Below are 23,215 nucleotides of genomic sequence, written 5' to 3' on the forward strand. Positions count from 1 at the left end.
ATAGACATCGACACAAACTAATGAGTTTGAGTCCTCTCTACCTTTGCTGCTTGTCTTTCCCCCCTTACTGTCAAATTACTGATGAATAAAGACCACCAATAGAAAAAACAAAACAAAACAAAAAAAGCTATTAGACTACAACTGGAAATGAAAGAGATATTATTATAATTATAGAGACCCAGTGTTAAGACCTACAGCAGGTGAAAAACTGTGAAAGGAGAAGAGTTCAGGTTTAAAATATCTCAGATAATTCATATAGTGATTCAGTTTCAAAATGAGAAGACTGATGTGTTCATAGAAAACATGATAGGATCCAAGAAAGAAGAACATTTATCTGTAGTTATTTACTTTTACTTACCGTGTTAAGGACATTCCTCTTGAAGTTTTCAAAGAAATAATGTTTCTTAGTTTCTTCTCCTCTCATATTATTAAATGTTGTTTTAGCTTCATAACCAAACTTCATAAATTCTCCATGTTCATCAAACAGGATGCAGGTTGGAGTCTTTGGGGTGTCTAGTCCAAGTCCATTACTCCATCTCTTTATCTGAGTCTCACCTCCTTCCTGTCTGGGTTTAACATTGAAGGCGTAGCCACTGAATCCTGAACCAAAGTCTATGGCTATGATGAGAGAGTCAGGTCCAGCTGGATGGAGAAGAGAAGAAAGTTAGAACATGAAAAAAGATCAGCTAGACTCTGTTTTTACAATAAGTTGATACTGTAATAAAATCATAGACACAACTACATTTATTAGTTTAATCCTGCAATTGAAAAACTAAACTGAAACATCAAATTTCAGTAATTTAATATTTATTTTACACGGATTATACTGGTCCACTGGTCCTATGATGAACTGGTGACCAGTCTGGACTGAACACCAGTCTCAGTCAATGGTTATAGGAACCAACAGCTCAATGTCATCTGAATGGATAAGTGGGTCTGAACAACAGATGAATGAAAGGATGAAAACTGATACTGATTAAAATGTAACAGTTCTACATAAAACCCAGGAAATACATTTTGCTTCATAGTCAATTACTATTAGTATTTCTACTGTTTATTACATAATTTTTTTCTTTATTATTAAATATTATATTCCTGCAACATATTTCCTCATTCTAACCTTCATATTAATAACTCAGAATAAGGACAAACTCCATTATTAAATATATTATCTATGGAATATGATCTATATTTACTGCACTGACCTTTGACATCAAGCAGCACATGTTTCATGGTCAGGATTATTTCTGACCCATATTTGTAAACGGTGCAGCTGTAGGTTCCTGTGTCTCTCTTTGTTGGATTCTTCAGGATCAAACTGAAATCTCCAAATTTATCTTCTTTCACAATCTTTGTTCTGTTTTTATATTGATCGTGTTGAACAGACCAGCTCTTGAAATCCACAGAACACATAAAGACCTTCCTGTAACATGCATGGACCATCCTGCCAGTGTTGTGTCTCCATGTTACTCTGACTTCTTTAGGCAGACGGGCTGCAGTTTTAAATGGCAGCAGAACAGACTCCTCTCCTGAATCCACCTCCACCCTGTAGACTGAGAAACAAAACAGATGAGCTGCACTGACAGCAGTAGAACTGATGATGTTGATGTTCACAGTAATGGAGCCTCAGTGATATTCCAGGAGAAAAACACTTCAGTCACAATGTGGAACTCAGGATTTAGTGACCAGATGCTGACAGTGGATCCATGTGATCTAAACTTACTTTCAAAGGCACAGAAGAAAAAACTCTCTATCATCCACAAGTTGATTCATAAAGAGAAATCACTGCAATCTTTCTGCTTTTTAACCAAAAAATAAACTACATTGTTGTTGTTTCCTGCTGACTGGAGAGAAAAATATTTGATGGATCCAAAGTAGAGAAGAGTTTTGATGACTTCATGTCATCATCCTGTAATGTGGATTTGATTTGTATTTAGTGGATCAGAAGAGACAGCAGGAATATTCAACAGGACAGACGGAAAGTCATCAGAACTCTGGATCTGATAATTTCAGAGTTTGTCCTTTGATTAAGCTTAATCAACCCTACAAGGCAGCTTAAGAAATTTGTTTTAGGAAGATTAAATTAGAAAAATCTTACATTTAAGTTTTTAATTATTAGTAATTATTTAATCAGTACTGCATTTGAAAGTTTTGTGCTGTGCGTATGTCAACTACGGTGGCCCTGAGGTACAAACCACTTCAACAAATTCAAAAACACAACAACATTAATGGAGCACAAATACAACTTACAAAAATACTACATTAACAAAACGGAACAGGTATGTCTCAGCGTGAGACCTGAGAAGTCGCTGATTGGACAATAGGCATGAATACGAGTCCTACTTCCGTCGCCGCCATCTTGAAAGTGGCGGTGGAGTTTCAACCATTTTACAGTACATAGTGGACCCACTGCCTTTACCTTTCACGGGTAAGAATTAAAGATAATAATAACGTAAATTTACGAGCAGAATTTCCTGACTTTGCGGCCAGTACTGTGCATTTCCTCTAAACAACAGAGAAATATTTCCTTTGTAACTAAATTGCCCCAGTTAACTACTCTGATTATTGTATTAGCTTAGCTAACTCTTTTATATACTGTATTGTTTTTCTCTGAGAAAACCTGTAACTGGCGCTTTTGCCGTTTGTTTATTGTTGCCATGGTTACTTAGAAGCGTGCAAGACAAGTCGCTGTTTGTGGTCAAACATGGTTACTTCAAGGTAGTTGTCTGCAAGATGTTTGTTATAATTTATGTAGATTAAAATAATTTGTTTGATATAACAGCGAACCTGAAGTGAACTGAAAGTACATTAACCCAGAGAGCAATGCGGAGACCCGGGAATTTCATCAGGACGGGTCCATGAAGATCAGAGCTGGAGATGTTTTTCTTCAGACTTCTGTTTCGCAGCTCATCTCCACAATGTCTGTGTTTAGATGCTAAGTCAATGCCCCCATATGGTGAAGATGTGTTTTTTTTTCCTGAATGTGAACGAATCAGGGACGTATTTTTTTATTACACTGTTAGATAATTTTTATCATTTGCTTTAACCTGTGGCTAGCCAGATGTCTCAGACGGCCCAGTCACTGAACTGCTCCCAGCTTGACCAGCAGACTGAACCCCTGCCTGTGCTCAGTGTTGCCAGTATATTTACAATAAAGTGCCTAAGAATGTTAATGAAATTAAGATATTTTATTCATATCTTGAAATAGGAAATGCACATTGAATTATTGAATTGTGTTAATATGTTCATGAATACATCACTGTAAAGGTGTGTGTATGTGTTCATTAACAAAACAATTTATCAGAATCAGCTGTATCAAATGTGATTATTGTGTCCCAAAACAATTAAATAATCACATCAAAAAGTTCGTAATGTTGTCCTTTGAGTTTTTTTTTTTCATTCTATATATAATAATGTGTGAGAGATTGTGTCAGTGGCATTCAGTAACTTGAAATACTTTGCAGAATGGCACTTTACGAAGTTCAGTCCATTTACTTGTATTAGCTTGCTGGTAGATAAGCCACTTTCAATATGGCGGACGCTATAATGTATTGTAACAACGGGCTGACCCGCCCAAGCGATAACTTCTGGTTCGAAAGCACTGCCGTCCAATCAGCGATCTCTTAGGTCTCCAACTCGGACCTACCCTTTCCGTTTTGTTAATGTTGTAGTGGTTTTGTTAATGTTGTTGTGTTTTTGGAATTTGTAATTGTGCTATGTTAATGTTGAAGTGGTTTGCACCTCAGGGCCACTGTAGTCAACCTTACAAATGAGTCTAACACAGGGGTGGGCAATCCTGGTTCTTGAGAGCCAGTGTCCTGCAACTCTTAGATGTTTCCCTGATCCAGCACACTTGAATCCAATAGCTGAATCACCTCCTAAGTGCAGTCTAGTTCTCCAGGGGTCTGCTAATGACCTCATCATTTGATTCAGGTGTGTTGAAGTAGAGATACATCTAAAAGTTGCAGGAGACCGGCCCTCAAGGCCTGGAGTTGCCTACCTAACACCATAGAAAAAAATTGATGGTCTGAAGCTGATGTTAACCAATCAGTTTGGCTTTATTTTCCCAGAAACAGCAGCAGCTCCTTAAAGCATTTCATGATGTACAGTAATAGAGAAAATAAAAAAATATAAATATTTATGTGTGATTTTAATGTTTTAATCTTTTATTTACCACCTGATCAGAAATCTGGCCCAATCATGTAATTTCAGACTTGATCGGAATTGAGCAATACATCTCAACCAGGGATCATCTTTATATGTATATTTATTCTGGTTCTGTTCTTCTTTTGCACTTTTTGGACAATACTCAAAATCAAAAGACTCTGATTCGGGGGCTAAAAACTTGATCTGGACATCCCTAATAAATGTTTCCAAATTTGAATTTCTGTCATTTTTGGTCTTCAACAGCAGAATTATGATCAGGGGATTATAGTTATAGTGAAACAGAATGCCAAAAATCAAAGCGATGTGAAAACTTTTGCAAGGCGTTTTGGCTTGGAAAAACCCAGATAAACCCAGGAGAGTGTTGATGTGAGGAAGGATGCCATGATTTATTTATCTTCATAACACAAGATGGATGAGTATCCTTCTTGGGGAATACTGCAGTACTTTCTATTATAAACTTCTAGAATATTGCTATTCTTATTTACCCAGAAAAGTATATTGAATTAGGTTCATGTAGGTTCAGTTCCTTGCCATAGAAACATTGAAAACTCAGCATCTTAGGGAACCCAGCCCATAATTGTAAAAGGCAACATTAAATGACTAAATGTTATGTCATTTACATAATTGTAAATTTACATAATTGTAAATTTACATAATTGTAAATGACAACTCTGGAACTTCGTTCACCTTTCTGTATCATTTCATAAGTCATTGTCTGAAATGGTCACAGTCTGTCTCAGGAAAACTCAGAAAACCTCACCATGTTAGACATTAGTGTTGATACTGATGTAAGAGGAACTCACCTGATATGAAATAATGTCGGAAATGAAATAAAAGGCCTCCAGAAACAAGAAGTAGAACCAACAGAACCAGGAAAATTCTGGCCCAAGTTGGAAAAATCTCTATGGAAAAACAAAGACCAGTTAGAGGTTAGACATTTTTCTATTCTGAGAACATTTGTTTTTGGGTCTTTTCCCCCCTTTTTGTTTCCTTTAGTAATTTAGTTTAAATGAAGTAAAAAGCATATTTTAAATATATTGTCAGGTTTTACAAACAAAATATTTTGTCCAAATACCAACATTTGAAAAACTCAATTCAATTATAAAGTTATAAAGTTTTGGCTTGGAAAAACCAGATGAATCTGGGAGAGGAGGAGTGCCATGATTACTTTATCTATATTCATAACCAAAATGTTAAGACATATAAGTTATATTTTATAGTACAACTCCATCCATCCATCCATCCATCCATCCATCCATTTTCTTCCGCTTATCTGGGTATAAAAAAGCATCATTATACAACTCCAACTTTATATTTTTAAAGTGGTTATGTAAACCTTTTATTACCATTTATCTTTATTTATTGTTATATGATAGCTGAGTTTTTAGCTCCACCAAAGGGATGGTGAGAAACATAATCTTGATTCTTTGTATGTATAGTACATATGATGAATTGACAATAAAGTAGATTTTGATTATGAATGTAGATACATGGAAATGTCTCTTTGTCATCTGAAAAGACCAAAGAAATAAATCCTAAAATATACACAACTGACAGCATCAATACATCAGCTAACTACATAACCCCAAACAAAAACATACATAAAGGTATTCATGTTTAATTTAAATATTTCAATATTTCCTTCTTTAAAAAGTTACACTTCAAGCAAAAATGTTTTTCATTGCAGTTTTTTCAGACCAGAAAGTATTAAATCTCTTCCCCTCTGGAAAAAACTGAACTACTGAATAAATAAGAATCTTTATAAACCCGACGGCTTTCTTATGGATGGATTTATCATATAATTATTGGAATAAGAATTGTTTTGAGCCAATAATCTTAACTGCCTGATTGATCAACTGTAAAGGGGAAAACACTCAGTAAGTAACCTATAATCTATGATCAATGTGTGCTTACTGACAGTAAAGCTTTCCAGTTGTTTCAAGATAAACATGTGTTATAATGAATTTAAATAAGAATAATCTGCACAGAATTCAAAGAAAAATCTATTATCCATAGCTCTCTTCAGGTATTTAAAATCAGTGACCTGTTTTACTTGAAGCTTCACAAAATATAAAAGATTAGACTAATTTCAAGGTGACAATTATATCTTAAATGTTTCCATCCAAGTCTCAAGGAAAGGCATGATAGTTTCAGGTTGGGTTTGACATCAAGACATTTAATCTTTAATCTTTTAACTAACTTGAAATCCGAAACAATAATCCGTGAAAGGTTCGAGCTCCTCTGCTTTCTCCCAGTGTTCCCAGTGCTAACTGCAGAAATGCACTGCTCAGTAAGAAACAACCAATTAGAGCCAGTTGGAGGGACTTAGCGCTGTCAATCAAGCTCATGTATATGCTGCTCACACCCTGCCGCTTGCTTTCTGAAATGTTACATCTTTCTCCTAATAGCATAGCTTGCCATGAATGTTCAGGCTAGTTAGCATGGCTATTGACAACAACGGTTAAAGAGTTTTCCTGTAAGTTGTTCCTCTGCCCATAACAGATTGAGCAGTGCATTCATGAGCTTGATTGACAGCGCTAAGACATTTCTTCTGGCTCTGATTGGTTGTTTCTGATTGAGTGGTGTATTTCTGCAGATGAAAACAGCACAGGGGTGAAGGAGTGTGATCTTTTCTCAGATTATCTGTCTTATACTGTCATGACATGATGACAGTTTTAATAAATGTATGCAAAGCAGTAATCACAGCAAAAGGTTGCTACTTTGAAGAAACTAGAATATAAGGGGTATTTTCAGTTGTTTTACACTTTTTTGTTTAGTGCATATTTCCACATGTGTTATTCATAGTTTTGATGCCTTCAGTGTGAATCTACAATGTCAATAGTCATGAAAATAAAGGAAACTCGTTGAACTAAAAGGTGTGTCCAAACTTTTGGTCTGTACTGTGTATATATATTAAAAAAAACACTTTTTGTTTTTTAAAATAAACGTTACATCCTGCACCTTTAAGTACCGTATGGAAATTAGATAGTGTTACTGTTAATTAAGTTTTAGCTCTCTCCCTGGTGATAGTAACATCCTCCTCAGAAAGTCAATATTCTTCTAAGGCCTCTACTGAACCATCATTTGGCTCATTAGAGGCCTAACACAGGTGTGCTAAAACAGGAAGAGAACTAAACCATGCAGGATGCTGGTCCTCCAGGACAGACTTTGGGCACCACTGATTTAAGTTTTCGACACATTGGTTTTCCTAACAAAAATATATTTTTTTCCCAATTCTGTTAGAATTGGGAATAATGAGGAGTTGCTAGAAACAAGTTGCAAATGAATAAATATTTAATTGATTAAAGAAATGTATACGTGACCACTCAAAACAGTGAAGATGATCTGAACAACAATGTATTTTATTGTAACTGGCAATCTGAATCTTACTAATTTGAATGTGAAAAATCAATTTTTAATAGAGTCTTTAACCTATAACATACATTTGTGATGCATCACACCTAAGGATGCAGCATGCATGTTGCAATAACACGATGAGGAAATACTGGTAAAAAGTGAGGGAGCACAGTTGTGCACTAGGTAAGTTTTCATTGTGACAAACCTTCTGCTTGTTCTAAGATATCAGGGTTCAAGTCATAGTGATTTTTGTGTGGCTATCAATTCTATAGTCTTAAAAATTTGTGTGAAGACCTTTATACTCACGTTCTCAGGAAGACATAAAAAAATTGGAAGCATAAACCATCAAGAGTGGAGAATACTAAATCACCCTATGGGACATGGGGGACTTTTTTCTTTTACATTACCTAGCAATACTTTTGTATGCAAAAGTATTGCATTCTCTCGCAATAAATAAGGGAATACACCTTGGTTTATTTTGTATAGTCACAAACGTCAATTTAAAATTGCAAATATATACAGAGCCTCAGTGAAAATATGTATATATATATATATATATATATATATATATATATACACTGCTCAAAAAAATAAAGGGAACACTCAAATAACACATCCTAGATCTGAATGAAAGAAATATTCTCATTGAATACTTTGTTCTGTACAAAGTTGAATGTGCTGACAACAAAATCACGCAAAAATCATCAATGGAAATCAAATTTATTAACCAATGGAGGCCTGGATTTGGAGCCACACACAAAATTAAAGTGAAATAACACTACACGCTGATCCAACTTTAATGTAATGTCCTTAAAACAAGTCAAAATGAGGCTCAGTATTGTGTGTGGCCTCCACGTGCCTGTATGACCTCCCTACAACGCCTGGCCATGCTCCTGATGAGGTGGCGGATGGTCTCCTGAGGGATCTCCTCCCAGACCTGGACTAAAGCATCCGCCAACTCCTGGACAGTCTGTGGTGCAACGTGACATTGGTGGATGGAGCGAGACATGATGTCCCAGATGTGCTCAATCGGATTCAGGTCTGGGGAACGGGCTGGCCAGTCCATAGCTTCAATGCCTTCATCTTGCAGGAACTGCTGACACACTCCAGCCACATGAGGTCTAGCATTGTCCTGCATTAGGAGGAACCCAGGGCCAACCGCACCAGCATATGGTCTCACAAGGGGTCTGAGGATCTCATCTCGGTACCTAATGGCAGTCAGGTTACCTCTGGTGAGCACATGGAGGGCTGTGTGGCCCTCCAAAGAAATGCCACCCCACTGCCAAACCGGTCATGCTGAAGGATGTTGCAGGCAGCAGACCGCTCTCCACGGCGTCTCCAGACTCTGTCACGTCTGTCACATGTGCTCAGTGTGAACCTGCTTTCATTTGTGAAGAGCACAAGGCGCCAGTGGCAAATTTGCCAATCCTGGTCTTCTCTGGCAAATGCCAAGCGTCCTGCACGGTGTTGGGCTGTGAGCACAACCCCCATCTGTGGACGTCAGGCCCTCATACCATCCTCATGGAGTCGGTTTGTAACCGTTTGTGCAGACACATGCACATTTGTGGCCTGCTGGAGGTCATTTTGCAGGGCTCTGGCAGTGCTCCTCCTGTTCCTTCTTGCACAAAGGAGGAGGTAGCGGTCCTGCTGCTGGGTTGTTGCCCTCCTACGGCCTCCTCCACGTCTCCTGGTGTACTGGCCTGTCTCCTGGTAGCGCCTCCAGCCTCTGGACACTACGCTGACAGACAGAAAACCTTCTTGCCACAGCTCGCATTGATGTGCCATCCTGGATGAGCTGCACTACCTGAGCCACTTGTGTGGGTTGTGGAGTCCGTCTCACGCTACCACGAGTGTGAAAGCACCACCAACATTCAAAACTGACCAAAACATCAGCCAGACAGCATAGGTACTGAGAAGTGGTCTGTGGTCCCAACTGCAGAACCACTCCTCTATTGAGTGTGTCTTGCTAATTGCCAATAATTTCCACCTGTTGTCTATTCCATTTGCACAACAGCAGGTGAAATTGATTGTCAATCAGTGTTGCTTCCTAAGTGGACAGTTTGATTTCACAGAAGTTTGATTTACTTGGAGTTATATTGTGTTAAGTGTTCCCTGTATTTTTTTGAGCAGTGTATATATACAGTACAGACCAAAAGTTTGGACACACCTTTTAATTCAATGACTTTCCTTTATTTCCATGACTATTGACATTGTAGATTCACACTGAAGGCATCAAAACTATGAATAACACATGTGGAAATATGCACTAAACAAAAAAGTGTAAAACAACTGAAAATACCCCTTATATTCTAGTTTCTTCAAAGTAGCAACCTTTTGCTGTGATTACTGCTTTGCACACTCTGCATTTTCTTGATGAGCTTCAAGAGGTAGTCACCTGAAATGGTTTTCACTTCATAGGTGTGCCCTGTCAGGTTAATAAGTGGGATTTATTGCCTTATAAATAGTCATGAAAATAAAGAAAACCACATACCAAGGACAAGGATACCGACTCAAAAATGGGGCCAACATCAGTCACCTTCTCTACATGGATGACATCAAGCTGTATGCTTGGTAAGGTGGCAGCTCCTCCATGGGCTGCCACCTTATCGTGGTGGAGGGGTTTGAGTGCCCCAATGATCCTAGGAGCTATGCTGTCTGGGGCTTCATGCCCCTGGTAGGGTCACCCAAGGCAGACAGGTCCTAGGTGAGGGACCAGACAAAGTGCAGCCCGAAGACCCCAATGATGAGTAAAAACATTGGACTTGGCGTTCCCTCGCCCGGACGCGGGTCACCGGGGCCCCACTCTGGAGCCAGGCCTGGAGGGGGGGCACGATGGCGAGCGTCTGGTGGCCGGGCTTTTACCAATGGAGCCCGGCCGGGCTTAGCCCGAAGAGGAAACATGGGCCCCCCCTCCCATGGACCCACCACCTGTGGGAGGGGCCAAAGGTGTCGGGTGCACTGTGTGATGGGTGGCGGCCAAGGGAGGGGACCCTGGCGGTCCGATCCTCGGTTGCAGAAACTGGCTCTTGGGACGTGGAATGTCACCTCTCTGGTGGGGAAGGAGCCAGAGCTAGTGCGTGAGGTCGAGAGGTTCCGGCTAGAAATAGTCGGTCTCACCTCGACGCATGGCTCTGGTTCTGGAACCAGTCTCCTTGAGAGGGGCTGGACATACTTCCACTCTGGAGTTGCCCAGGGAGAGAGACGTCGGGCAGGAGTGGGCATACTTGTTGCTCCCCATCTCGGCGCCTGTACGTTGGGGTTTACCCCGGTGAACGAGAGGGTAGCATCCCTCCGCCTATGGGTGGGGGGACGGGTTCTGACTGTCGTTTGTGCTTACGGGCCGAACGACAGTTCAGATTACCCACCCTTTTTGGAGTCCTTAGAGGGGGTACTGGAGAGTGCTCCTCCTGGGGACTCCCTTGTTCTGCTGGGGGACTTCAACGCTCACGTGGGCAACGACAGTGAGACCTGGAGGGGCGTGGTTGGGAGGAACGGCCCGCCCGACCTGAACTCGAGCGGTGTTCTGTTGCTGGACTTCTGTGCTCGCCATGGATTGTCCATAACGAACACCATGTTCAAGCATAAGGGTGTCCATATGTGCACTTGGCACCAGGACACCCTAGGCTGCAGTTCGATGATCGACTTTGTCATCGTTTCATCGGATCTGCGGCCGTATGTCTTGGACACTCGGGTGAAGAGAGGTGCGGAGCTGTCCACTGACCACTACCTGGTGGTGAGTTGGCTCCGGTGGTGGGGGCGAAAGCCGGTCAGACCTGGCAGGCCCAAACGTGTTGTGAGGGTCTGCTGGGAACGTCTGGCGGAATCCCCTGTGAGACGGAGCTTTAACTCCCATCTCCGGCAAAACTTCGAACACGTCCCGGGGGAGGTGGGGGACATGGAGTCTGAGTGGACCGTGTTCCGTGCCTCCATTGTCGAGGCGGCCGATCGGAGCTGTGGCCGCAAGGTTGTCGGTGCCTGTCGCGGCGGCAACCCTCGAACCCGTTGGTGGACACCTTCGGTGAGGGATGCCGTCAGGCTGAAGAAGGAGTCCTATCGGGCCTTTTTGGCCTGTGGGACTCCGGAAGCAGCTGATGGGTACCGGCGGGCGAAGCGGCATGCGGCTCGGGCGGTTGCTGAGGCAAAAACTCGGGCGTGGGAGGAGTTTGGAGAGGCCATGGAGAAAGACTTCCGCACGGCTTCGAGGCGATTCTGGTCCACCATCCAGCGTCTCAGGGGGGGGAAGCGGTGCAGCACCAACACTGTTTATAGTGGGGATGGTGTGTTGCTGACCTCTACTCGGGACGTTGTGGGTCGGTGGGCAGAGTACTTCGAAGACCTCCTCAATCCCACCAACATGCCTTCCACTGAGGAAGCGGAGCCTGGGGATTCTGGGTTGGGCTCTCCAATCTCTGGGGGCGAGGTCGCCGAGGTGGTTAAAAAGCTCCTCGGTGGCAGGGCTCCGGGGGTGGATGAGATCCGCCCGGAGTTCCTTAAGGCTCTGGATGTTGTAGGGTTGTGTTGGTTGACGCGACTCTGCAATATCGCATGGACATCGGGGGCAGTTCCCCTGGATTGGCAGACTGGGGTGGTGGTCCCCCTGTTCAAAAAGGGGGACCGGAGGGTGTGCTCCAATTATAGAGGGGTCACACTCTTAAGCCTCCCTGGCAAGGTCTATTCAGGGGTCCTGGAGAAGAGGGTCCGTCGGATAGTCGAACCTCGGATTCAGGAAGAGCAGTGTGGCTTTCGTCCTGGTCGTGGAACACTGGACCAGCTCTACACCCTCGGCAGGGTCCTGGAGGGTGCATGGGAGTTCGCCCAACCAGTCTACATGTGTTTTGTGGACTTGGAGAAGGCGTTCGACCGTGTCCCTCGGGGAGCCCTGTGGGGGGTTCTCCGGGAGTATGGGGTACCGGGCCCTTTGATACGGGCTGTCAGGTCCCTGTATGACCGGTGTCAGAGTCTGGTCCGCATTGCCGGCAGTAAGTCGGGCTCGTTTCCGGTGAGAGTTGGACTCCGCCAGGGCTGCCCTTTGTCACCGATTCTGTTCATCACTTTCATGGACAGAATTTCTAGGCGCAGCCAAGGTGTTGAGGGGATCCGATTTGGTGGCCTTAGGATCTCATCTCTGCTTTTCGCAGACGATGTGGTCCTTTTGGCTTCATCAGATCGTGATCTGCAGCTCTCGCTGGAGCGGTTCGCAGCCGAGTGTGAAGCGGCCGGGATGGGGATCAGTGCCTCCAAATCCGAGGCCATGGTCTTGAGCCGGAAAAGGGTAGAGTGCCTTCTCCGGGTCAGGGGGGGTGTCCTGCCCCAAGTGGAGGAGTTTAAGTATCTCGGGATCTTGTTCACGAATGGGGGAAGAAGGGAGCGGGAGATCGACAGGCGGATTGGCGCAGCGTCTGCTGTCAAGCGGGCGCTGTACCGGTCCGTCGTGGTGAAGAGAGAGCTGAGCCAAAAAGCGAAGCTCTCGATTTACCGGTCGATCTACGTTCCCACCCTCATCTATGGTCATGAGCTTTGGGTCATGACCGAAAGAACGAGATCGCGGATACAAGCGGCCGAAATGGGTTTTCTCCGTAGGGTGGCTGGGCTCTCCCTTAGAGATAGGGTGAGAAGCTCAGTCATCCGGGAGGGACTCAGAGTAGAGCCGCTGCTCCTTCACATCGAGAGGAGCCAGTTGAGGTGGCTTGGGCATCTGGTCAGGATGCCTCCTGGACGCCTCCCTGGTGAGGTGTTCCGGGCACGTCCCACCGGGAGGAGGCCCCGGGGAAGACCCAGGGCACGCTGGAGAGACTATGTCTCTCGGCTGGCCTGGGAACGCCTCGGGATTCCCCCGGAAGAGCTGGAAGAAGTGGCCGGGGAGAGGGAAGTCTGGGCCTCCCTCCTGAAGCTGCTACCCCCGCGACCCGACCTCGGATAAGCGGAAGAAGATGGATGGATGGATGGATGAAAATAAAGAAAACCCATTGAATTAGAAAGGTGTGTGCAAACCTTTGCTCTGTACTGTATATATATATATATATATATATATATATATATATATATATATATATATATATAAATGTGGATCTGTTGGAATGCTACTACTCAAGTAACCCTAATCAGAGAGGTTACATGCAAAGACTGGTGAAGGAATGGCTACTTCGACACCCCCAGTCCACACTAAGCACTAAACAACTAGTAGCTCAGTGTTCCAACATCCGCAAACGGCAACTGCTATCACAACTTGAGATTGACGAGATACAACACAAATGCTACGGCAAAAAGGAGGAACCTGGATGTCAGAACTGTGGGGACTTAACTACAAGTCCCCACCCAGTCAGGGGATACACGGCCCCATTGAACCAGACCTCCTCGGCGTTAATTACAACTTGGATCATTTAATGCTTAGAGATGTATAACATCAACAGGACTCTGAGAGCCTTCATTGCAAACTCGATGAGGCTGTGGAAAACCACATACCAAGGACAAGGATACCGACTCAAAAATGGGGCCAACATCAGTCACCTTCTCTACATGGATGACATCAAGCTGTATGCCAAGAGTGAGCGAGACATCGACTCACTGATCTACAGCACGGACATTGGGATGTCATTCGGACTAGAGAAGTATGGTTGGCTGATAACCAAGAAGAAGTCATCCGCACAGAAGGGGTCTCACTCCCAGAAGGAACAATAGCAGACATAGAGGACAGTTACAAGTACCTAGGTATACACAAGGAGCCACAATTTGGCACTCTATAAATGGATCATGTCAAGATGCCACTTTAGAATTCACTAAACTTCTGAGAGCGACCCGTCACTTGCTGGATTTTATCCCTGCAGCCAAGTGATGGAAACATCTGAATTCACTGGTTATGACTTTTAGATATATACCGTGTATGTGTGTGTCTGCATCCAGAAGGATTTCAGGATAACATAATTTGATTTCATATGTGTTAGAATAATTATGCTTTGTTATCATTCTTACATAAGTAGTTACCAGTTTGCTTTTCATTTAAATGTTTAGTATTGACACCCAAGAGAGGAGGGATTTGTTAAAGTGTGTGAGACATAGCTAACCTTTCTTTAACCTTAAACATGTTCTTTGTAGATGGTCTTCTGAGACAATCCTTAGTCATAAAACTGTTTATACTCTGTGCCCCCCTATGTAGAGATTTCTTAATCGTAAAACTGTCTGTGTTCTCCTAATCTTATCAGCACCAGCCCCCTTGCTTTTGTTTTGTGTTAATAAAAGGCAAGCTCTACTGCAGAGGGTCAGAACACATGGTGAGCTGCTCGGAGGAGCAGTTATCTGTGTCTTCTTCTGCAGAAGCTTGGTTGAAAACTCATAAATGTTGTCTGTGGTTCTTTCTTTGTATCTAGGTAAACAAAATACCTATCAATATGTGTATCTAAGCTATAAAAGCAAAAAATGTCAATGGAAACTCCAAATAAGAAAACCTCTCTTTTCTAAAAGAACATAGCAAATATGCAACATTACTTGATAATGAAGAAGAGATTACAAAACCATCCCAGGTAATCAACAGAACGATGATCTCAAACATACTTTTGCAGTAAATTAACAATTGATGATTTGGTGGGTCCTCAGTGAAGGTCAATGTGCATCAAACTTGAAAAGACAAGCTTCATGAATGTCTGCACCACTGACCTTTGACAAGATGAAGAATCACTTTCTGTCTGACGATGCCACTTTTTCTGTAGAAGGTGCAGATGTAGACTCCACTATCTCTCTCTGTGGGGTATTTGAGGGTCAGACTGAGGTCTCCACTTTTTACTTGCTCTTTATTCATTATTGTACGGTCACTAGAAAACTGGTATTGTTCTTTAGCTTTGTTGCTGCCATTCTGATACACATGGATAATCATGAATTCTGGTTCAGTACGGGTCCACTCCACAGTGTCATCCTCCTCCACATGAGCTGTTGTTTTACAGGGCAGAACTCCAGACTCTTCTCCCTCCTGCACCTTTACCTCCACCTGTGGATCTGAGTCAATTTCACATGACTATATTTCATACTGCTAGTTACAAGGGATATGACAAGTGTTACTGTTGAGCAGTTATATTTTATTCTGCTGTTAAAAACACATTTTCAGGGAACCAGACAAAAATTTGAAAGCTTGGGTTGTTTCAGTGGAAAAGGAGGAGTATGAAATAGACCATTAAGTGGCTTTTACTTAAGGATCATTTTCATGGATGGATGACTTCAAAATCTTTGTTTTGTATTGTATTTTTAAGTGAAATATCTCACTTTGAAGTATTGGGGTATTAAGACTGTTTATGTAATAAAATAAAAATAATTTAGTCAGCTGGAAAAAATGTTATCACACATTATCTATGCTGTCCACAGCAGAGTTGACATACTGAAATAAGTATTTTTTTTCCTGAAAAAAAAGTTAAAATATGTAGCTAATGTTTGACAACTGATTTAGCAAAGTTTGTCTTTACAGTAAAATATCTAAAAATTAAAAGGAAATTATGTTTTTTTTCTTTGCATCTTGAAATGGCAAATGTACATTAAATTATGGAATCGTGTAAATATGTTCATGAATATGTTGTACGGGGGAAAATCCGATTGTGTTTTTATTTTTACTTTTGTTGTGCCTTGCATGTATTGTTTGGGGTTTGTCTTTTCTTTTTTCCCCTTTAACAATCCAAACGCACTGGACTGAAGGCGCTTGTCTAGGGAGGCGGAGCGCACTAATTGGCCGCCCATACAGGTGTCAGCAGAGGCTGATTAAAGCCAAAATAAAAGGAGCCTGGATGGAAGGAGGGAGAGAAGGAAAACAACCTGTTTCTGTAGGCTACAGAAACTGACACGCTGCGGAACGAGAGGCAGACGGAACCTACACGTCAAGCATAGAAGACCGGGAGTTGAACAAACGGCCCAGTACAGAGGACGCCTGTAAGTAGCGCTCCATCTTGATCAGAGAGTATTTTCAGGAAATACGTTTTCCGACGGAGTTTTGGTGCGGGGATGCTGGCGCTTTCCTGCTCTTTCTTTTAGCTGGATCGGGCGGGAGAGGGGCGTTGCACGCCGAAGAGTGGAGCGGTGCTGAAGCGTCGCGCAGTCAGCTGTGGCTCGGCAAAAGAGTGCGCTGCAGACGGATTACCTCCACCAGAAGCAACCTAAGAAGCGGAGCCCAACCCGTGGCCTCTGATTGGCCACGGAGTGAATGGAGTGACTTGTATTAAGGACAATTACTGAGCCCTGGATCTTATTGAGAAAAAGAGGACGGTTTTATTGAGTCACTATTTGTGACTTTTTTTGGTAATAAAATACTTTACGCCTGATTGCTTTGCTGTTTGGGTTTTTGAGTTGTTTGCTCCCCCTTGTACCAAAGACAGAGTGTGGGGCCATATTGGCTACAACAAATACACCACTGTAAAGGTGTCTTTGAGTTCATCAATGTAAATATAAAAATTATTTATCAGAATCAGTTGTATCAAATGTAAACATTGTGCTCTTTATTCAGAATTCTCCCAAGACAATTAATTAATCACATCAAAAAGAGATGCGTTGTCTTTAGTGCTTTCTTTGACTCCCGAATGCGAGTATATGTGGGAAATTGTTTCAACAACAGACATTAACTTAAAATAGATTGTATAACAGTGCTTTATGGAGTCCGGTCCATTTAGTTGTATTAGCTTACTGGCAGATATGCCACGTTCAATATGGCGGACGCTGTGATGGGCTGACCTGCTCAACAAGGTGTCTATTGAGCTGAAAAAGAAACCCATAATGGTTATACTAATTCTATCTCAATGGCTGGTAAAAGTAAAAAGAATAAAAAAATCAACAGCTGTTAAATTAGCTAGCAGCCTGAAAATTGTGATTTCCAAGAGTCCATCACAACTGAAACAGAATTAAAATAGCAAAAAACAAACTACTGACAGCTAACTACATCTACACTGAGCAAAAATGTAAATGCAACATTTTTGTTGCCATTTTTCATGAGCTGGAATCAAAAGTCTAAAACATTTTCTATATACTCAAAATAACTTCTCTCAAATATTGTTCACAAATCTTTCTAAATCTGTGATAGTGAGCACTTCTCCTTTGCATATATAATCTATCCCACTTTGCAGGTGTCCCATACCAAGATGCTGATTAGACAGCATGATTATTGCACAGGTCTACCCTAGGCTTGCCACAATAAAAGACAACTCTGAAATGTGCTGCTTTATCACACAGCACAATTGCACAGATGTTGCAAGTTTTGAGAAAGCATGCAATTGGCATACTGACTTCATGGACCTCGACCAGATCTGTTGCTGGTGAATCAAATGTTCATTCATCTACCATAAGCCACTTCCACAGGTGTTACAGAAAAGTTGGCAGTACATTCAGCTGGCATCATAATGTCAGACCACATGTAATTACACCAGCCCAGGACCTCCACATCCAACATGCTCACCTTCAAGGGCAGCTGAACAACTGCTGAAACAATCAGTTTGCACAACCAAAGAATTTCTACGAAAACTTTTAGAAACCGTCTCAGGGAAGCTCATTTGCATGTTTGTCATCCTCGTTGGGGTCTCAACCTGACTGCAGTTCGTCGTCATAACTGACTGCTCACATTTGAGGGCGTCTGGCACATTGGAGATGTGTGCTCTTCACCGATGAATCCTGGTTTTCACTGTTCAGGCCAGACGGCAGACAGCGTGTGTGACATCATGTGGATGAATGGTTTGCTGATGTCAACATTGTGAATGGTATGGCCCATGATGGCGGTGGAGTTATGGTATGAGCAGACATATGTCAAGGACATCAAACACATGCATTTTATCAATGGCATTTTGAATGCACAGAGATGCAGTGACGAGTTGAGGCCCATTGTTGTGCCATTCATCCACAACCATCACCTTCATGTTGCAGCATAACACCCAATGTTGCAAAAATCTGTACACAATTCCTGTAAGCTGAAAACATTCCAGTTCTTGCATGGCTAGCATACTCTGCAGACATGTCACCCATTGAGTATGTTGGGGATGCTATGAATCAGAATATACAACAGCGTTTTCCAGATCCTAGAGATCAAATTTGCATAGCCATTATGCATAGTGGACCAACATTCCACAGGTCACAATCAACAACCTGATGGGCTCTGTGCAAAGGAGATGTGTTGCACTGTGTGAGGCAAATGGTGGTAACACCAGATATTGACTAGTTTTCAGACCCTCCCAAATAAGGAAGACAGCGCATTTCAGAGTGGTCTTTTATTGTGGTCAGCCTAAGGCAGGGGTCCCCAAAGTCGGTCCTCGAGGACTGGTATCCTGCATGTTTTAGTTCTCTCCCTGGTTTAACGCACCTGGATCAAATGATGGCTCGTTAGAGGCCTAAGAAGAGCATTGACATGCAGAAAAGGTTGTTGATACCACCAGGGAGAGAACTAAAACATGCAGGATGCCGGTCCTCGAGGACCGACTTTGGGGACCCCTGGCCTAAGGCACACCTGAGGGATAATCATGCTGTCTGCACATGTTGTGCCAAACCTATGAGGTGGAATGGACTATCTATGCAAAGGAGAAGTGCTCACTACAACAGATTTAGACAAATTTCTAAACACTATTTGAGAGAAATTGTTATTTTGACTATATAGAAAATATTTTAGAGTTCAGCTTATAAAAAATGGGAGCAAAGTGCTGAATTTATATTTTTTGTTCAGTGTAATATTAAAGCACCCACATTTAAAGTTAAAGTTTAGAAAGAATAGAATAGTAAAGAATAGAATATATTTTATTGATCTCAAAGGGGAAATTGCTTATTTGCTGACAAGCTACTCCATCCAAGGAATATTAGCAAATGCAAATGTAACCATTAGCAATATAAAATTTACAAAAAATACATAGTTACTGACCTTTGACCTCCAGTTGAACATCCATCAGTCTTAATTCCTCTCTGCCATTACTGATACTGCAGGTGTAAATACCACTGTCAGAGAAATCAGGTTTTGTCAGAGTGAGGCTGAAGTCACCAGAGTCTAAAGCATCAGATTTCATTGATGTTCGTCCAATGAAGTCTTCATTTTGTCCACGAAGATCATCTTTTTCTCTCCGCAGATGGATAGTTTGTGGTTTGAGATCTTTGCGGCTCCAGATCACTGTGGGGTTTACATCTGGTAAAGCATCTATGTGGCATGGTAGCACAACTGTTTCCTCCCCATCAGCATATTCTCCTAAGGCCAAAGAATACAGAGAGTGTTAAAGAACAAGATAGAAACATCAGGCATGCTTAAAAATAAAACAATTAACATACATCTATCAAAGCATCAAACAGCCAAATGAGTCTTTAACACCTTATTAGTTTGCAAGATTTGGCACATAAATATTCTCTTTGCTTATGGAGGGGATGTCAGTTGCATGGAGCAGAGATCATTTTGGCTAGTTGTGTCAAATAAAATCCTGTCAATCTATTTTTACCATCAGTTTTCAAATTGATAATGCATTTAATTTTCATCCTGTTTAATTAATATTCAGCAGGATGAACAGATAATTCACATTATGTCACCATCAAGCTGAATACATTTAACTTTTTCTCTGCTGTGTTTGACTGAAGATTGACTTCATGGTTGTTTTTAACCGCAACAAGATTTAGGCTTTGCATCAGTAATTTAAGTTGGATATGTGTTACTCTTCCTACCGAGTGTGTGATCCCAGGCAGGCAGCCTCAGGGAGACAGAGAGGATCCACAGAAACAGCGATTGCAGATTTTTTGACACTCAGAAAACATATGAGAGTCAAGGTTAACTAGTGTTTTACTAAAGAGCTAAATGTAGTACCAGCCCTGCTAATGAGGGGAAGGAGAGAAACGGTACCAAAAAAAATAAAGGGTGTATCAGTCAGATGCAATGATAGAGTTTTCTGTTTCCACTGTGATATTTTCAGCTCATTGATACGTCACAGAATGCAGAGGTATGATTTTTACTTTATGAATGTTAGCTTGAAATTATGTGCTAGTTTGCATGTAGTATCAAGGACATGATTAAATTGATTTCATTTACATCTCTAAATAAAGCAGTTACTATAAAGAGATTTTGCCATATTTATTTTGTCATTATTTACAATAAACTGAAAAGAATGGCAGATGTTTCTGATTATCATCAAGGTTCTACATTTTTAAATTGTGCTGTGCACTTATATATACCTGGTAGCTACTTTACTGACTGTGAAGAGGAAAAAACCAACCCCAGCTAAATAAACATGTTTAGTGAGGAAGAAGATCTTACCGTAAAGAAGTATCAAAAACACAGTGAAAAGCTTCATCTTCTTAAATATAAAAACACCAAGTCTTTGCAAAATGATTTCCTCTGAACACTTTGAAACCGTTTCTGACAACAAAGTAAAAGCAAACTGAAAGTTTACTCTGCTGTTAATCTACCATCGACCAGTAAAACCAGTTTTTATTGTTCTGGGTTGGGTCAGAGCAACTGGTGGGAAGTAAATAAACCAAGTCTGGACAAGAATGACAGATTACATGATGGTTAGAACACCTTGTGACAATCTATATGCAGCAGAGATACTGGTGCTCTGTAGACAGACTGATTTGAACTGAATTTAATTTCTTTCAGCTCCTCAGCATCCAGGTACATTTCATCCTATGTGGGATAAAGAATGCAGATATTTACAAACTTATCCTGACCAGTTAAGAACAATGGTCTCAAGTCACTGCTGAGTTTTAGTCTAGGGTGGAATCTCATAAAACACACAAATCACAGGATTTAGTCTATCTGGCCACTACAGGATGATTTATTACAAACTGAAATAAATTATAGCTCCACTCTTTTAACAGAACAGATGAATATGTAATGTAGTGAGGTTCATTACAGTGAGGAAATAAATAAAAAAACACCAGCAGATAATAACAGAAAAAATATCTGTTTTTCTGTTAAAGTTTTCTGTTTTTCTGTTTAAATATTCTCTGAGAATAATTAATCAAATAATTATTCTCTGATTAATCAGAGATATAATCAGAGAATAATTATTGGACACTGAAAGTAATTAAAGCCACAGAATATGAAACAATATGGCTAATGTATTTGGGGGCTCAACTTATTTCCTAAAGTCATACAGGGTGAGTGTTTTCTACACATGAATCAGTTAAAGTTTAGGAGACAAAGATCATTTTGCTATGTGAGTTTCTGGTTAGCTCACGTTCTCTGGAAACACAATAAAACAAGAAAAGAATGATAAAAACCGGATCAGCAGGCACACCCACACACTCTGCTGTTTCCCAAACTATGACAACTCACTGTCAAACACTGACTTGATGAACTCTAAAAGTTCTTATTAAAACCCTCTTCAAAGATTATTTATTAGCTGTAATCAAGCACAAAAATATGTTTCTAGATTAAGACTTGTTTAAATCCAAGGAAAAAATAATTAACACATTTTGTTAACTGGGTGATTTTGTTGCTCTGATGCAAAACTGTAGAAAATACACTATGAATTCTGAACAGAGGAGTTTAATGTAACCAGGAAATTTTTTCTATATTAGATTTAGTTTATTTTACTTTCCATTTTGTTAGATTTAATTTTATTTATTTTTATTTAAAGGTTTAATTAAAATCCTCCTTTCCTTAATCTATTCAACACCAACCAGGCGAGAACAACATTGTTCTCGCGCGGGTTTGACGTCATGTGACAGCTGCACGTCAGCGTCCTAAATTGACAGCTATGGCTTATATGGCTGCTAATCGCACCTTAGGTAGGAAACGCTGTCGGACCCTGACGTACAGGTAGGCTTCTGGTCTGTTCCCCAAAGCGGTTTTCAGATATCTATTGTATATCCTTCAATTGTGTACCTCTGTTAACTTGCAGACGGGTGATTAATCAACCGAACGTTGTAAAGATTAGTGATGGTGAGATGAAGCCTCATGAGGCATTGAACCACTTGAGCCAACTGGTTCGAGAAAGGGTTCATTTCTTGAGGCTTCATGTGCACACGAAACCACCTACTGGCCAGGTGTATAATCACAGCCAGCTGTATCTTAATACATGTGATGCATTGAATTTTTATCTATTATGGCTCTTGGGAATGACTTCACAAAAGGTGTAGGACGAAATCATTTGTCTACATAAATTATGTATACACATATGTGTATAATAAAATATTGTTTGAATGCATTCTCTGTGTGTAATTATTCCCAAAATAGTAGTGTCATGTGATATGGCATGTTGTGTAATAATGTTTTTCTGTGACTCTAGAAAAATGGCCTGGGCTTAATCAGGCAGAGGACAGTGAAAGTGCTTGTGGAACTAGGGAGGGGGTAGTGAATAGGCTAATGCTTGTGTAACTTGGATGATTTTATGCATTTTTATTAAGAAACAACAATTTCTCCACAGTTTTTGGTTTCAAACGATTTCTCTTTTTTAACACTACATGGATGAGGTGTTATTATTGTACCCCAACTCCTTGGAGCACAATAAACACCTCACCTTTACAGAAAATAAGAAACAGTGAAAAATACAGTTCCTCATAAGCAAACCTAATGCATCTGCAAATGTTCAGTTCACCTTACCTTGTTAGGGCTTATCAAATCAAAATGTTCCCACATAGGAGAAATCCTCCTCTTTCTCGCCGGCTCCATCCTACTCCTATCCTGTCCTCGCGCTACTAAATCTCCTATCTATCTATCTCTCTCCTAAACTCTCCAAACACCAAACTAACTGTCTCAGACTAAATAACCACT

At 41.3% G+C, this 23,215-nt stretch overlaps 1 protein-coding gene across 6 annotated transcripts in view; it reads right to left on the bottom strand.

Annotated features, from left to right (window-relative positions):
• The window catches only part of LOC111609305 (heat shock 70 kDa protein 12A-like), a 38,686-nt gene extending 17,778 nt beyond the window's left edge, over positions 1-20,908 (bottom strand). For 3 of the 6 annotated variants that reach the window (XR_002753049.1, XM_023336853.1, XM_023336857.1), the window contains exons 1-6: positions 20,753-20,908; positions 19,385-19,702; positions 15,175-15,510; positions 4,971-5,069; positions 1,206-1,553; positions 359-642 (exon numbers count right to left, since the gene is read on the bottom strand). Coding sequence is in view for 5 of the 6 variants with exons in the window: in XM_023336853.1 (XP_023192621.1) it covers positions 359-642; positions 1,206-1,553; positions 4,971-5,069; positions 15,175-15,510; positions 19,385-19,702; positions 20,753-20,789 (1,422 nt within the window). In the remaining variant the exon portion in view is untranslated. Of the gene's footprint in view, positions 1-358; positions 643-1,205; positions 1,554-4,970; positions 5,070-15,174; positions 15,511-19,384; positions 19,703-20,752 lie in introns of those variants that run through there. The other 3 variants (XM_023336854.1, XM_023336855.1, XM_023336856.1) reach the window with 3 other exon arrangements.
• Positions 20,909-23,215: the final 2,307 nt, after the last annotated feature.

The sequence above is a fragment of the Xiphophorus maculatus genome, chromosome 7, assembly GCF_002775205.1.
Source record: "Xiphophorus maculatus strain JP 163 A chromosome 7, X_maculatus-5.0-male, whole genome shotgun sequence".
Lineage (NCBI taxonomy): Eukaryota > Metazoa > Chordata > Actinopteri > Cyprinodontiformes > Poeciliidae > Xiphophorus > Xiphophorus maculatus.